The sequence below is a fragment of the Terrapene carolina genome, unplaced genomic scaffold, assembly GCF_002925995.2.
Source record: "Terrapene carolina triunguis isolate 2854851 unplaced genomic scaffold, T_m_triunguis-2.0 Scaffold139, whole genome shotgun sequence".
Lineage (NCBI taxonomy): Eukaryota > Metazoa > Chordata > Testudines > Emydidae > Terrapene > Terrapene triunguis.
In genome coordinates, this window is record NW_020664490.1 from 11402666 (window position 1) to 11414504 (window position 11839).

At 47.2% G+C, this 11839-nt stretch overlaps 1 protein-coding gene across 3 annotated transcripts in view; it reads right to left on the minus strand.

Moving 5' to 3' along the window:
• The window catches only part of LOC113406777 (mothers against decapentaplegic homolog 9), a 41069-nt gene extending 31082 nt beyond the window's left edge, over positions 1 to 9987 (minus strand). For all 3 annotated transcript variants that reach the window (XM_026653454.1, XM_026653453.1, XM_026653452.1), the window contains exons 1-2: positions 9576 to 9987; positions 3095 to 3352 (exon numbers count right to left, since the gene is read on the minus strand). In XM_026653454.1, coding sequence (XP_026509239.1) covers positions 3095 to 3352; positions 9576 to 9987 — 670 coding nt within the window. The remainder of the gene's footprint in view (positions 1 to 3094; positions 3353 to 9575) is intronic.
• Between the last annotated feature and the right edge of the window lie 1852 nt (positions 9988 to 11839).

Sequence of the window (11839 nt, forward strand, 5' to 3'; positions counted from 1 at the left end):
ATGGTGGCAGCGGACCAAAGCTAAGCTGGTAGATAAGCTTAGAAATTATCATGCAGGCCCCTACATTTGAACCCTAAAGTTCAAAGTGGGGATCCAGCCTTGACAGGCTGCCTTAACCTTTTCATAATCCAGGGTGTCCTGGGTGTCCAGGCTGCAGTAGGCCGCCTGGGCTGGCCCCGTTAAGTAAGGGGCTAGAAGGGTGGCCCAGTGTCCTGCTGGGCATCGTGCAGCGGTGGCCACCCGTTCAAATGTCATGAGAAAGGCTTCAGGATCATCCCCAGGCCCCATCTTTGTGAGCCTTAGAGGGAGGCCAGATGATAGAGATCTCGGGTGAGGGTCCGCTAGAGGGTTGACTGACAGCCCACCTGGCCACAGTAATGCTGTCATTTGTTGGACAAGCCTTTCCTGGTGGGCTTGCTGCTGGGCAGCCAACTCCTACATCATCTCCTGTTGGTGGCTCGTCACCTGTTGCAACAGCTGAGCGTATTGCTGCTGCTGTTGTTGTGCGGCTTGTTGCTGCTGGCTTTCTAGGAGCCATTTCAAAACCTTATCCGACTCCATGCTGGTGTCCAGTAATCTCGGGTCACTAGCAAGTCAGGGCAATCAAGGGGAGAATCTGTACTCCCCTCGGCTCTACTGGTTTTAGACCTCTCCTCAGGCCTGGGTCGTTGCCCACATTCTCCACCACGTGTGACAGGGTTTGGGGGAAACCCCGTCCTGTGCAGGGCAAGTGGGTCCGCCTCTCCTAGGGAATGTGTGTGTGTGTGTGGGGGCGGGGGGGCGTATTTTACATCTACGTCCCTCCCAGCCAGAGTCCATACGCTCGCTCTTATCAGCAGGGCGGTGCGGCCTAGTGGCCAGAGTCCATAAATTTGCCCTTGTCAATTGGGCAGTAAGGCGTAGGGGCCAGTGTCAGTCAATCCGCCCCTTTACGCAGGGCAGTAAGGTCCAATGGCCAGAGTCGGGAAATCCACTCCTTTTCGCAGGGCGGTAAGGCCTAATGGCCCAAATCACTACATTCGCCTCTGTCCACAGGGCTGCAAGGCTTAGTGACCAGAGTCAATAAATTCGCCCTTGTCAGCAGGGCAGTAAGGCCTAGCGGCCACTGCCAGACACAGAGGGAGGGGTTGCACCCCCAGCAGGGGGGTCCAGGCCCTCCCGCTCCACTGGACCCCAGCCCAGGGCCCTATTAGTGGCTGTAGCACAGGCCACTGAATCAGCAGGGGAAGGCTCTGACCGAAACGCACTGACTCAAGGCTTCGGCTCACTCACCGGTCCGCCATCTGATTCCCCTGGGCTGCTTCCTGCCGTCGTCCCTGCTGCCGTGGTCTGGGCGTCCCTGTTACCTCTAGGTTCTTCAGTCTGCCCTTTCTCCGGCACGTTCGAACCCTGTGAGGCCTCCGGGGTTGCCTTAGCGTCTGCCTGGGCTGCGGCATCCCCGGCTCCTAGGGTCCCGGACTTCCGATGAGTGTTGACTGGGGCAGGTGGCACACGTCCTTCCTCCACGGCAGTCAGCCCCAACGGAGCCGAGCTGCTCCCTTTTATACCAGTCCACCTGGAGCATGCCCAGTAGAGTACAGTGGGCATGGCTTCCTCAACCCACAATGTAGAGTTAACCCTTCCCCGTCCAGTACAAGGTTCACAGTCCACAAAAGAGATGAACTGCAGTTGGTGGGTCGCCTTAATAAAAAGTTTGGGAACCACTGTGCTAAGCACTGTACAAACACATCAATAAGCTAGCCCGTCTTGAGTAACTTACAATCTAATTTGTGAGAAGATTCAACAAGTGAGAGTGACAAAGAAAAGGAAGGAAGGGGGAAGGGAAGATGAAGGTTATGAAAAAAGGGTCATGCGGTTACCCAGATGGCTATTGCACATCTTGAAGGTTCCTGAAATCACCACAGCCTTTTAAAAATTAAACTCAGCTGTCCCTGACTGAATCGCAATCAAATAATTTTGTCTCCAATTCAGAATCATGTATGCGCTGATATGCGAAAATGCAGATCAAGCCACTTACATTTTCAAGTGGTTTTACAAGCTTTCAGGATCAGCTGAATTGGCAGGACAGCCACACGGTGTAATTTACGACAGGCCTCACCTTCCAAGGACACCAGTATAAATCAGGAGCAGCTCCATTGAAGTCAACAGTTACCCAGGTGTAAAACCACAGTGAGTGAGAAGAGAGGCCCTACATATACCCTGTCATTCTGGGGAGTACATCAGTGAGGTTGTGGAATATGAGCTAAAATGATTAAAGACGCAAAAAAGAAACGATAGAAAAAGTAGGAAAACAAAATCTTCCTATGTCCATAGTGTCAGATTATAAATAAATAAAGGACAAATGAAAACATTAAGGACAGGAATTTAGATGCTCAAAAGTCAAGACATTCAAAAGTTAAGATGCAAGATTCAGCTCTGAATTACATCCATGTAAACCCAAAGTTGAAATCAATGGATTTACACTGGTGTAACACGAGCAGAATCTGAGCCAAGATTTCTGTAGTAATGTTAATTTGGAGTTGTTTCACATGGCATATGTTGAACACCACGAGTATCAATATAGTCCTAGAAACTTTAAAAAGTAAGAGGTTCACAATATGTGCAACATGAATGAGTGAATTTTAGAAAGAAGGAAACCTTGGAGCTGACTCAGCATCCTCTGAAGTCAATGGGAGTCCCTCCATCATCTGCAGTGGGTGCTGGATCAGATCAGTTACCTTTTTAATTTCCTGAATTAAGTCTTTCTATTCACGAACTTCAAGTGACATCAACAAATGTCTTTATATTTTACTTTCCCTGTTTCCCCCGCCCCCTCTCCCCCCAAGGAGAAGCACAAACCTATTGAACTTGGGAAGTTCACAAGCTCCACTGACTTTCCTGCTGGAGTTTCTAAGCTCCTTGAGAGCTACTGGGTTTGCCCAGAGCTCACAGCCTCTATTAAAGGAGAGCCTCATTCGATTTCTTTTCATCTATTCAGCCTCCTAACAGAGCATGTCCATCTTTTGCTTCAGTCTCCAAACACCATGCAGGATCTCCTCCTGCATTCACATTCACTGGCATGGGTGGGCATCTGGAGACCACCATTACCTCTTACCTGTGAGTTGATATGGACTTCCTGGTCCAGAAGAACTTCCTGGAGAGTTAGGATAGCTGATGCTGCTAGGTGACTGAGAGAACATGTTACTGGGTGATGATGGAAAAGGGGTGCAGGGAGTTTGCTGGAAAGAATCAGGATAGGTGGCATTATGTGGCATCAGAGGCTCGCTGTGGAGGGAAGCACTCCGGAACTTGGCAAGGAGGCTGAGATGTGGGTTAAACTCACTGTGTCTTGGAACCAGTACTGGAGGCAACACTGAAAGTAAAAACAAGCGAGTACAAGTTTTAGTCAAACACCCACTCTAGCGTGCTGTATCTCTTTCTGCATCTGAGCGACACACCACACTATCAAAACATCACTTCACGTATACTATCCTCTGAATGCTGCTATAAATGTGTTACAAACATATTTTAAATACCCTTTACCAGAGTCCTCACAGTTTGTTGTTGTTACAACTCAGTTCATCCAGCACCCCTCACTGAAACTAGAGGATAATAAATCTGCTCAGCAACTGAGCTTTCTTCTTTCTTCAGTGGCAACACTACCATTCCTTACACAATATGACTAAAGCTTTCAGATAGCAGGCCCAGTTCTGCAGCTGCTACATGAACAAAACTCCAACTGTCTTCAACAAGGAGAGGTAGTATGCACGCACACATACCGCCCGCCCCCCTAAAATAACGGAAGTGGCACATTTATACCCATTAAAATTACAGCTCTCACAATCTCTTTTCTGGGACGCTGAAGAAGTCAGAGATTTGCACAACACTCTTGATAAGCAGGATTTGTCAAACTCAGAGCCCACTTTAATAATAAATAATAATATCTGGCACTTTTCAGGGATAGGGGTCAGTATAACTACCTGAATTTTACAGATGAGGAAACGGAGGCATGGAGAGGTTAGAGGCCAGTTTTTAAAAGGTATTTAGGTACCTGAAAATACAGACAGGTGTCGAGTAGGATTGGTCTATAGCATTCCTTTCAGAATATCAATTCATTTATTTGTTCTGGTATTTCAACCCAGGTCCAGAGAAACAGGGGAGTCATGGTGCTCATGGTGGAATCCATGTAAGAACAGCAGCAAGATAGACTTGGATAAATATGGTTGCTAGCAGCATAGCAGCGTCAGTGAATGCACCTTAAATGCCTGGAATAACCTTTTGTGCACTCTAGTCCAAGGACTAGCCCTACTAGCAAGGGTGAAAATTATCTTGTACTGCTATGTTGCTCCCAAGGTCATGCCCCCAGCAATGGAAAGGGACAGAGCTGTGTGCTGTATTTAATGATAGCGAATTGTCAATTAATTTTCCATTTAATAGATTTTTATGAATGTAACTTACGATCACCTTTTTTGTTAGACTTCCTTGTTTCACTTCATTCTCTCTCTTTTCTGTGAAAAATGGGGGTGCAACTTTTCCTGTCTGTAGCATCTGTTGTTATTAAATTTTCCTTCTCTCTCTCTTCATATTGTGTTCTTTTTCTTGCCCAACATTGTATCCACTAGATTTCGCCCCCAGATATTCTGTTTCTCCTGTCTTCCCCATTTGCCACCCACCAATCTCTTTCAATATCATATTGCTCTTTCATAACTTATCCCATCAACCTTTTCCTATCTCCTGCTTCCCCCAACACTCCCACCCACCCACAGGCACATAACACCTAATAGCCTGAGGACTGAGTATTAAAGCCCAGTACAAATGGTTGGAATGGAGTAGGGAAGGGATTCACTGTCCAGAGGCAATGCCCAAGAGAAAAGCCATCACCTCAACTACTGGGAAACAGGGAAGGCACTGGGATTCCTACCAGGGTGCTGTCCACGGGTCCTACTCTAGGACTCCATCTTTCTAATCTGCCTCTTGCCTGAATGTGTCCAATAAACTGGAACCCTCCAACCTGACACGAATCCCTTCTGGCTGCTGGAAAGAAGAAGGAATATTCTTTCCTGTTCCTCTCTCCTGGTTGCAATGAGTTCGGGTTGGTGGTGCCCCCCCCCCCCCATCTCCATCTCCTTACTGTGATGCGTCTCTGCTGCTCAACCTCTCCCTTAGCTGTTGGGGTTTAAAAGTCTTCTTTCTCCAATGAACAGCTCCAGTGCTTGATGCTGGCTGCTCTTCAGAATTTCCCCAAGCAGCAACATGAAACTGACCTGACTTTTGTCAGTTTCCTGGCGGCCCACAGGGTTCATAGCAGCCAAAAAGGGGATGGCCATGGTCAGTTTTCACTGTACTGTAGTTTGTGGAAGCTCTGAGCAGGAGCAGTCAAACTACAGTAGCCTGTCTATAGACTTAGGAAGCTAGCACTGGATCACCTGTGCTCTCTTTGTATTTGGAAGGTTTTCTTTGCCACCATGAGGACTAGAAACAATTCTTTGCCTAAATGACCCCTGAAAGTCTGCAGGTGCTGATGGCACTTGCCAGGGAAGGCTTCCTACTTGCCCAGGATAAGTGGGCAAGCGGAGTTTCCAAGCCTTGCAGCTCCATAAGCTTGATAAACTGTTATATCCCCCCAGTTCTGACTGGCACACCCACACTTCTCCAGTGCACTGCTTCTGTCACAGCACTCCATCTTTCTGCTGCCTACGCCATACTGTGCCTAGAGGGGTGAAGCTACTGGGGTAGCAAGGAGGGTGGAGGTTTTTTCCGTTTGTGGCTAGTGAATCTCCAGAGGTTCCTTATTCTCCCTGCTCCTTTGCCCGCAGATGCCGTTCTCTGAATCGTAAGAGATGGCCATGCTGGAGATAGGGTAACCACAGGTCTGACACTGAAACCCTGTATGACCCCGTCACACCCAGTCTGTGCGAGTGATTTACCTAGATCATCTCTACTCACCGCTGTTCCCTTGCCCCACCTTTTGTCCAATATCTGTAGCTGGCCCTGTGGGGGTATATTATTCCTTCTGCTCATTACAGGAGTATGACAATGTGCCCCTAGCACATCTGGTGACTAATGGGCTGATCCCGAGTCCTGCCATTGCTGCTCCTGGACTAGATTCTTTATGCCTTCCACCCTCATCTATTGCGGTAGGTCTTGCTGAAAACCTGGCCAGGCACCAGATGAAGACAGTTGTGTGGCACTCTGAGCACTTACACATGCACCTGCCTGTTGTGCCTGTGGCTGCAGTTGCTAATGAGCACAACAAATTTTCCACACATTTTTCCCCCCATATAGTTGTTTAATGAAGGGTACAATCAGTGACGGTTTAGCCACTGTGCCAACAGGGCCCATGCCCAGGGGCCTTGGCAAATTGGGGCGTCCATGTGCACCCCAGCACTCCTGCCGGGGAGTGGGGTCAGGGTGCAGAGGCTTGCCCTGCTCCACCCGGCACTCCTGCCGGGGAGCGGGGGAAGCCCCCGCACCCAAACCCCACTCCCCAGCAGCTGTGCTGGACGGACAGGGCATGGCAAGGCAAGCCACTGCGCCCCTCCAGGAGTTCCAGGCGGGAGAGGGAAGCCCCCACACCCCAACCCCATTTCCCCGGCAGGAGCACCGGGAGGGGGTGGGGGGACTGCAGGTGGAAGGGGCCCCCACTTGCTCTGGCCCAGGGCCCCACAAACCCCTAATCTGCTTCTGGGTACAATAGCACATCTTCAGGTTCTGACCCTTGTGCGCGGCTGCAGAGTTTTACACTCCTGAGAGTGCAGTCCTAAATGAGATTCCCCCCTTCCCTGAACTTTCCCTGTGTCCTTGATCATGGGCAACCCTACAGTAACAACAACATGTAGCATGTGAAGGGGGAAAATGGTCAAGAGACACATTTCAGTTTTAAGCTTCACAAGGATTCAAATCATTTCACAGGGTCCTTTTCACTCGTGGACCACAGCCACTTTTCCATGCTAACAACCATACAAATATTGTGGAGTAGATTTTTAGGCAGCGCACTGGCTGGGGAGTTACCACCCTTTCTGGTCAATGAAACTCATTTATAGCAAGTCAAAAGTTCACCTTTGCTTCTGCTGTCTGCAGCAGCACTGCATATTAGAAGCTCTATTATCTGTGACCCAGTACACAGAGTGATCTCATTTAAAAATAATAGAGCAGGCAGTTTTTACATTATTTTAAAATTGCAGTTTTGGTTGGCAGTAATCCATTTCTAACTCAAACTTCTGACCTGGAGAATGGGGAAATGACTCTAGCCACCCAATCCTCCACCTCTAAATTGGAAGGATTATTCTTAATCTCCAACTCTCAGTTCTGCGAATCAAGGGGATGTTTCAAAAATGGGGAAGTGACAGTGGTGCTTTCTAACAGCAACTACTGCGCACTGGGCCAAAGTCACTGCCTGGATTCCACCAGGAGTTGTGGGCTTGGGGAAGTGTCACTGGAGGGAGGCTGGCAGTGGCAGAAGCCACACGCAACCTATGTTCTGTCGTTCAGCATACGTCACAAAGCGGACAAGGTGGCCTGAGGAGAGAGAGAGGGGTCAGTGCATCTCGAGTTCCAGGCTGGGGCTTAAGAGTTGGTCTCCCTGGTGGATATCTACTGCTCCTTCTTTCCCTTTCCCCCCTCTGCCATGGTGAGTCCCGTCCGTCTTTGGGATAGGAGGAACCCACTGAATAAATCAAAACCACTGGTTTTGAATTTAAGTTATGGATTGGAGTATAGAATGGGTCACTCAGAAGAAGGGACAACAGAATGGGAACAATGGAATTTATAGGAAGAGTGAGTTGAAAAATAAAGGACATTTGTGGAGATCAATACAGCATAACAGTTCTGTGACCATCACTGGGTTTATTATTGAACAATCCAAGATGCAGTTTCTTTAGCTCCAGAGGCTAAGATGCAAAGAAACTCACACAAGCCTACAGAAACCACAGTTAGATATGAAGAGTGTTGTATTTTTCTGAAGCTAACCAAAATTGTTATTTAAATGGATTTCAGCCTAGACAATTGGGAGCTGTCACATTTTGTTCAAAGGAGAGGAGTGCCCGACACCAGGACCAGATACTGACAGAGCCTGACCCTTAGCCCTCTGGGCTTAAGGGCAAAGACGACAAACTTCAGAGCTCCTGCAGCAGTATCCAGAACTGTCACAGAATAACAGCTGTTAGCAGACACTGAATAAATCATAAGATCTGCACTGTTTGTGATTAATATACTGATTTAAATGGAATTACTCCTGACTTACACCAGTGTGAGAGGACAATAAAGCTAACAACCTTTCAAAGGCAAAGATACTCAAAATTAGGGTGACCAAATAGCAAGTGTGAAAAATCGGGATAGGGGGAAGGGGGTAATGGGCGCCTATATAAGAAAAAGCCCCGAATATCGGGACTGTCCCTATAAAATCGGAACATCTGGTCACCTTACAGAAAATGGATATTATCTTAGTGTCTTTTTGAGATTATTTGAATAGCTTATTTTAGTAAATCATTAAATCAACCACTTCCCACGCAAATTAGACAACTATCAATTCACCTGTAAGATTTTAGACAAATCAATGTTTTTAGAAGTTCAGATCCATTTCAGAGTGAGAGCTCAGTTTTAAAGTAAGGAATATCAGGAAGGGGAGCAGTCATTGTTGCATTAATGTTAATAAATGCCTTTCTCGCTCTTAAATTATATGAAACAGTAATAAAAGAAAAATCCCATGGTTCATTTTATTTGATCTTCATATCAATTCAAAGTTTATGACTGACAGAGGATCATCAATGGCGGTACCTGGTTTACAGTTACTAACTACAAACCCTATTCACTAGTAAATTGCCACAAGACCAGGATTGGGCTCAATAATTTTACAATCGTTGTTCAGCAGTTTCTTTGCCCACACAAATCCACTGACTTGATCCCGTGATAAGGGCAGGGATTTACAATGCTGGTTGACGTCTACCCTGAAGAGGTTCCTCAGCAGAAAAATTTAAAGTTGCATGTGGACTTGGGGGTGGGGTGGGAGGGGAGGAGGTAGAAGTGTCCACCCAGCTATGAAAAACTCACAACGGCAGGACACCAGGTATTTTAAGAGGCCTTGACTGATCTAAGGTCTAGGATCTTTGGTGCACCTTCATGACAATTAATCCATCCCTGTGGATCCACTCTAATCTTTAAAAAGGCCATTTACTGTGGATTAGTAAATCAGTTTTTGTCCTTTTAGAGTTGGGCAAAGATCCAACCAGGATGAAGAGACTAGTTTGTGCCCAATTTCATGCTAATGGGCACAATAGTGCCAGCACGTTAGCTAGTGAGGTTCTCAAGGAAGCTAGCACCCAATACATCAAAGGAAAAAAGCTTTCAGCACCCTGGACAAGTTCCTGATGTCCCATTCTCCTCTCACACTTCAATGGGATTTCCTTGTATCCTACCAGAGGAGAGGAGAGTCCCTTGTAAATCACAATTATGGGCAGAAGCTAGATCTGGGATCCCTTTCAGCAGAAAAGACAGCTGATCCTTCCAGCTGAACAGAGCCTTCTTTGTTATGATTTCACAACAGGATTAGTTATGATGCACCAAGTACAGACATTTCACCCAAAGAGCTGATATATTACCTGGGGTCTCCACCCGCCGGTAATGGTAGGGGTTGATGCAAACTTCTTTCTGCTTCGAGCCAAATGGGAACTCGCAACATTCCAGTGGTTTCAATTCATGGTGAGACTGTAAATCGGGCCAACGCCACACTCGGCAATAGATGACATGGGGCAGGCCCTTGCGATGAGACACCTGCAGCCTCCCATCCAAGGAGCGTGGGATTGTGACACACTTACTGGGCTGGCCAGGACAGCTCAGAGCCCTCTCAAGTTCTTCCATAGCGCCTTTCTTCTTCTTCAGTTTCTTCACCAGGGAATCCACAGCCTTCTCCGCCCACTTCTCCTCTTCATCTCCTTGCTTCCAGCCCAGCAGTCTCTTCACTGCTGGGCTGGTGAAGGAGAACAATGAGCTAATAGGCGTGCTGGAGTGCATAAGAAGCAAAGATTGTGTGTAAGTGTAAACAGAAGCACAAATCTCTCTGCTGCTTACAAAGCCTGGGTGAAATCTTCACAATATTCAGATGGGTAGCTGCCTTCACAGAAAGTCTCTTCCCCACATAACAGTCTTCCTAATCTTAGACACAGTTTGAGAACATTCCAACTGGGTGGGACTCAGACCTCTCCACAATACCAAGAAAATGTTGATCAAGCCTGAAACAATAACACAATCCATAGTTAGGTTTAATACATTTCCTGACTTATGTTTTTAATAAAATTAGATAAAAAGAGAAATAAGTTCAAAAGTGTGTTTACTTTTCACTCTGTTTGCTATTTTGGACCCAATGCTATCCCTGGAAGCTGGGCCCTTGGTTTTTACATTTCTCTGACATTAGACTAAGCAAAGAGTCTAGTCACTTACAGTCAGCTTCTAGGGAATTCACTTCCTGTTCTCCTTTGGTCAGCTTCTTGAGGGCCCTCCTTAAAGCATGGGAGGTGGAGGACCTCAAGAAGCTGACCACCACAGTGACTGTGCCCAAGCGAGCCTGTACACCCTGCACCCCACAGGGCTCTGTACCCGAGAGCTTTCCTCTGTGGACAAGGAGGAAAGGACATTTGTCATGCAGCCCCAAATCACAGTGGTCTTTGTTGTTGCCCATATGACCCTACTTGCCCAGCGGATGTACATGACAAGCACTGGGAGAAAAGACTTATCATGAAAACATGAACGGCATGAGTGAATTGAAAACAGGGAGGAAGAAACACATTTATGTGTACAAAATACACATACGCTTATTTCAATGCCATAGTGCCAGTCTCTGTGCTATGTTATAAATGAATTCAACAAGCCAGAATGATTTATCAAAAGAAAATCGAGTAGCTGATAAAGCAGTGAACTGTAATTGGTCTAGATCAGCAATTCCCATCCTTGTGTAATGACTGGATCAGTTTACCAAATAAATGGCCTGGTCCTTCCAGGAAGTGTTGAGTGCCCTCAACTGCAACTGACTGATGCTCTGAACCTCCTAGAAGCAGGCCCTAAGGCCTGTCTGGAATCAGCTAGGCAAGGCTGAGAGCTTCTTAATGAGACTTTGATCCTTAATCTGTTTAGGATCCATTAACCAGGGGACCGGGCTACTTAGGGAAAACAGGGGTTTAAAAAGCCAGTGCCTAAGCAACCAGAGGAGCAAGTGAACAGGAGCATAAACAGAGGAGTTTTGAGAGGGGGCCAGAGAGTCAGATCCACAGAACATTCTCGAAACTTAGGCCAATAAACCACTCCCCACCCAAACCACGACACCTTCCTCCCTCCCCCCCCACACACACAAAAAACCAACAACCCCAAAAAAGCTGCAGGAGTAAAAAGAATGCAGGCAGAAGTCCAGCAGCAGAGTGGGGGCTACCCAGTTTATTGCATGGAATATAGCATGTATGATTACCTGCTTTGTGGGCAGGTACCATATGTGTGCATTCAGTGTAATGTGCTCATGGCCCTCAGAAACTGTGTATGGGCTCAGGAGGCCAGAGTGGTTGAACTAGAAGAGCTAAGGGAGACAGAGAGGCACACAGATGTGAGTTTCCGGGACACAACAGAATAGTCCTACCCCCAGTGTGACAGCCTCTGTGCTGTTGAGGATGAAAGTCTCGGGGAAGGAGAACATCAAAGTGAAGTGGAGGGAAACAATTTCATAGTTGGGACCTTCCTTCCAGATAATGTCGTGGTATCCTCTTGTGCTGAGGATACCTCCCCGGAGATGGAATACCAGTTATTGGGAAGAGACCGGTATTAGTAATGGGGGATTCGATCTTTAGAAATATAGATAGCTGGGTTTGTAGTGACCAAGACA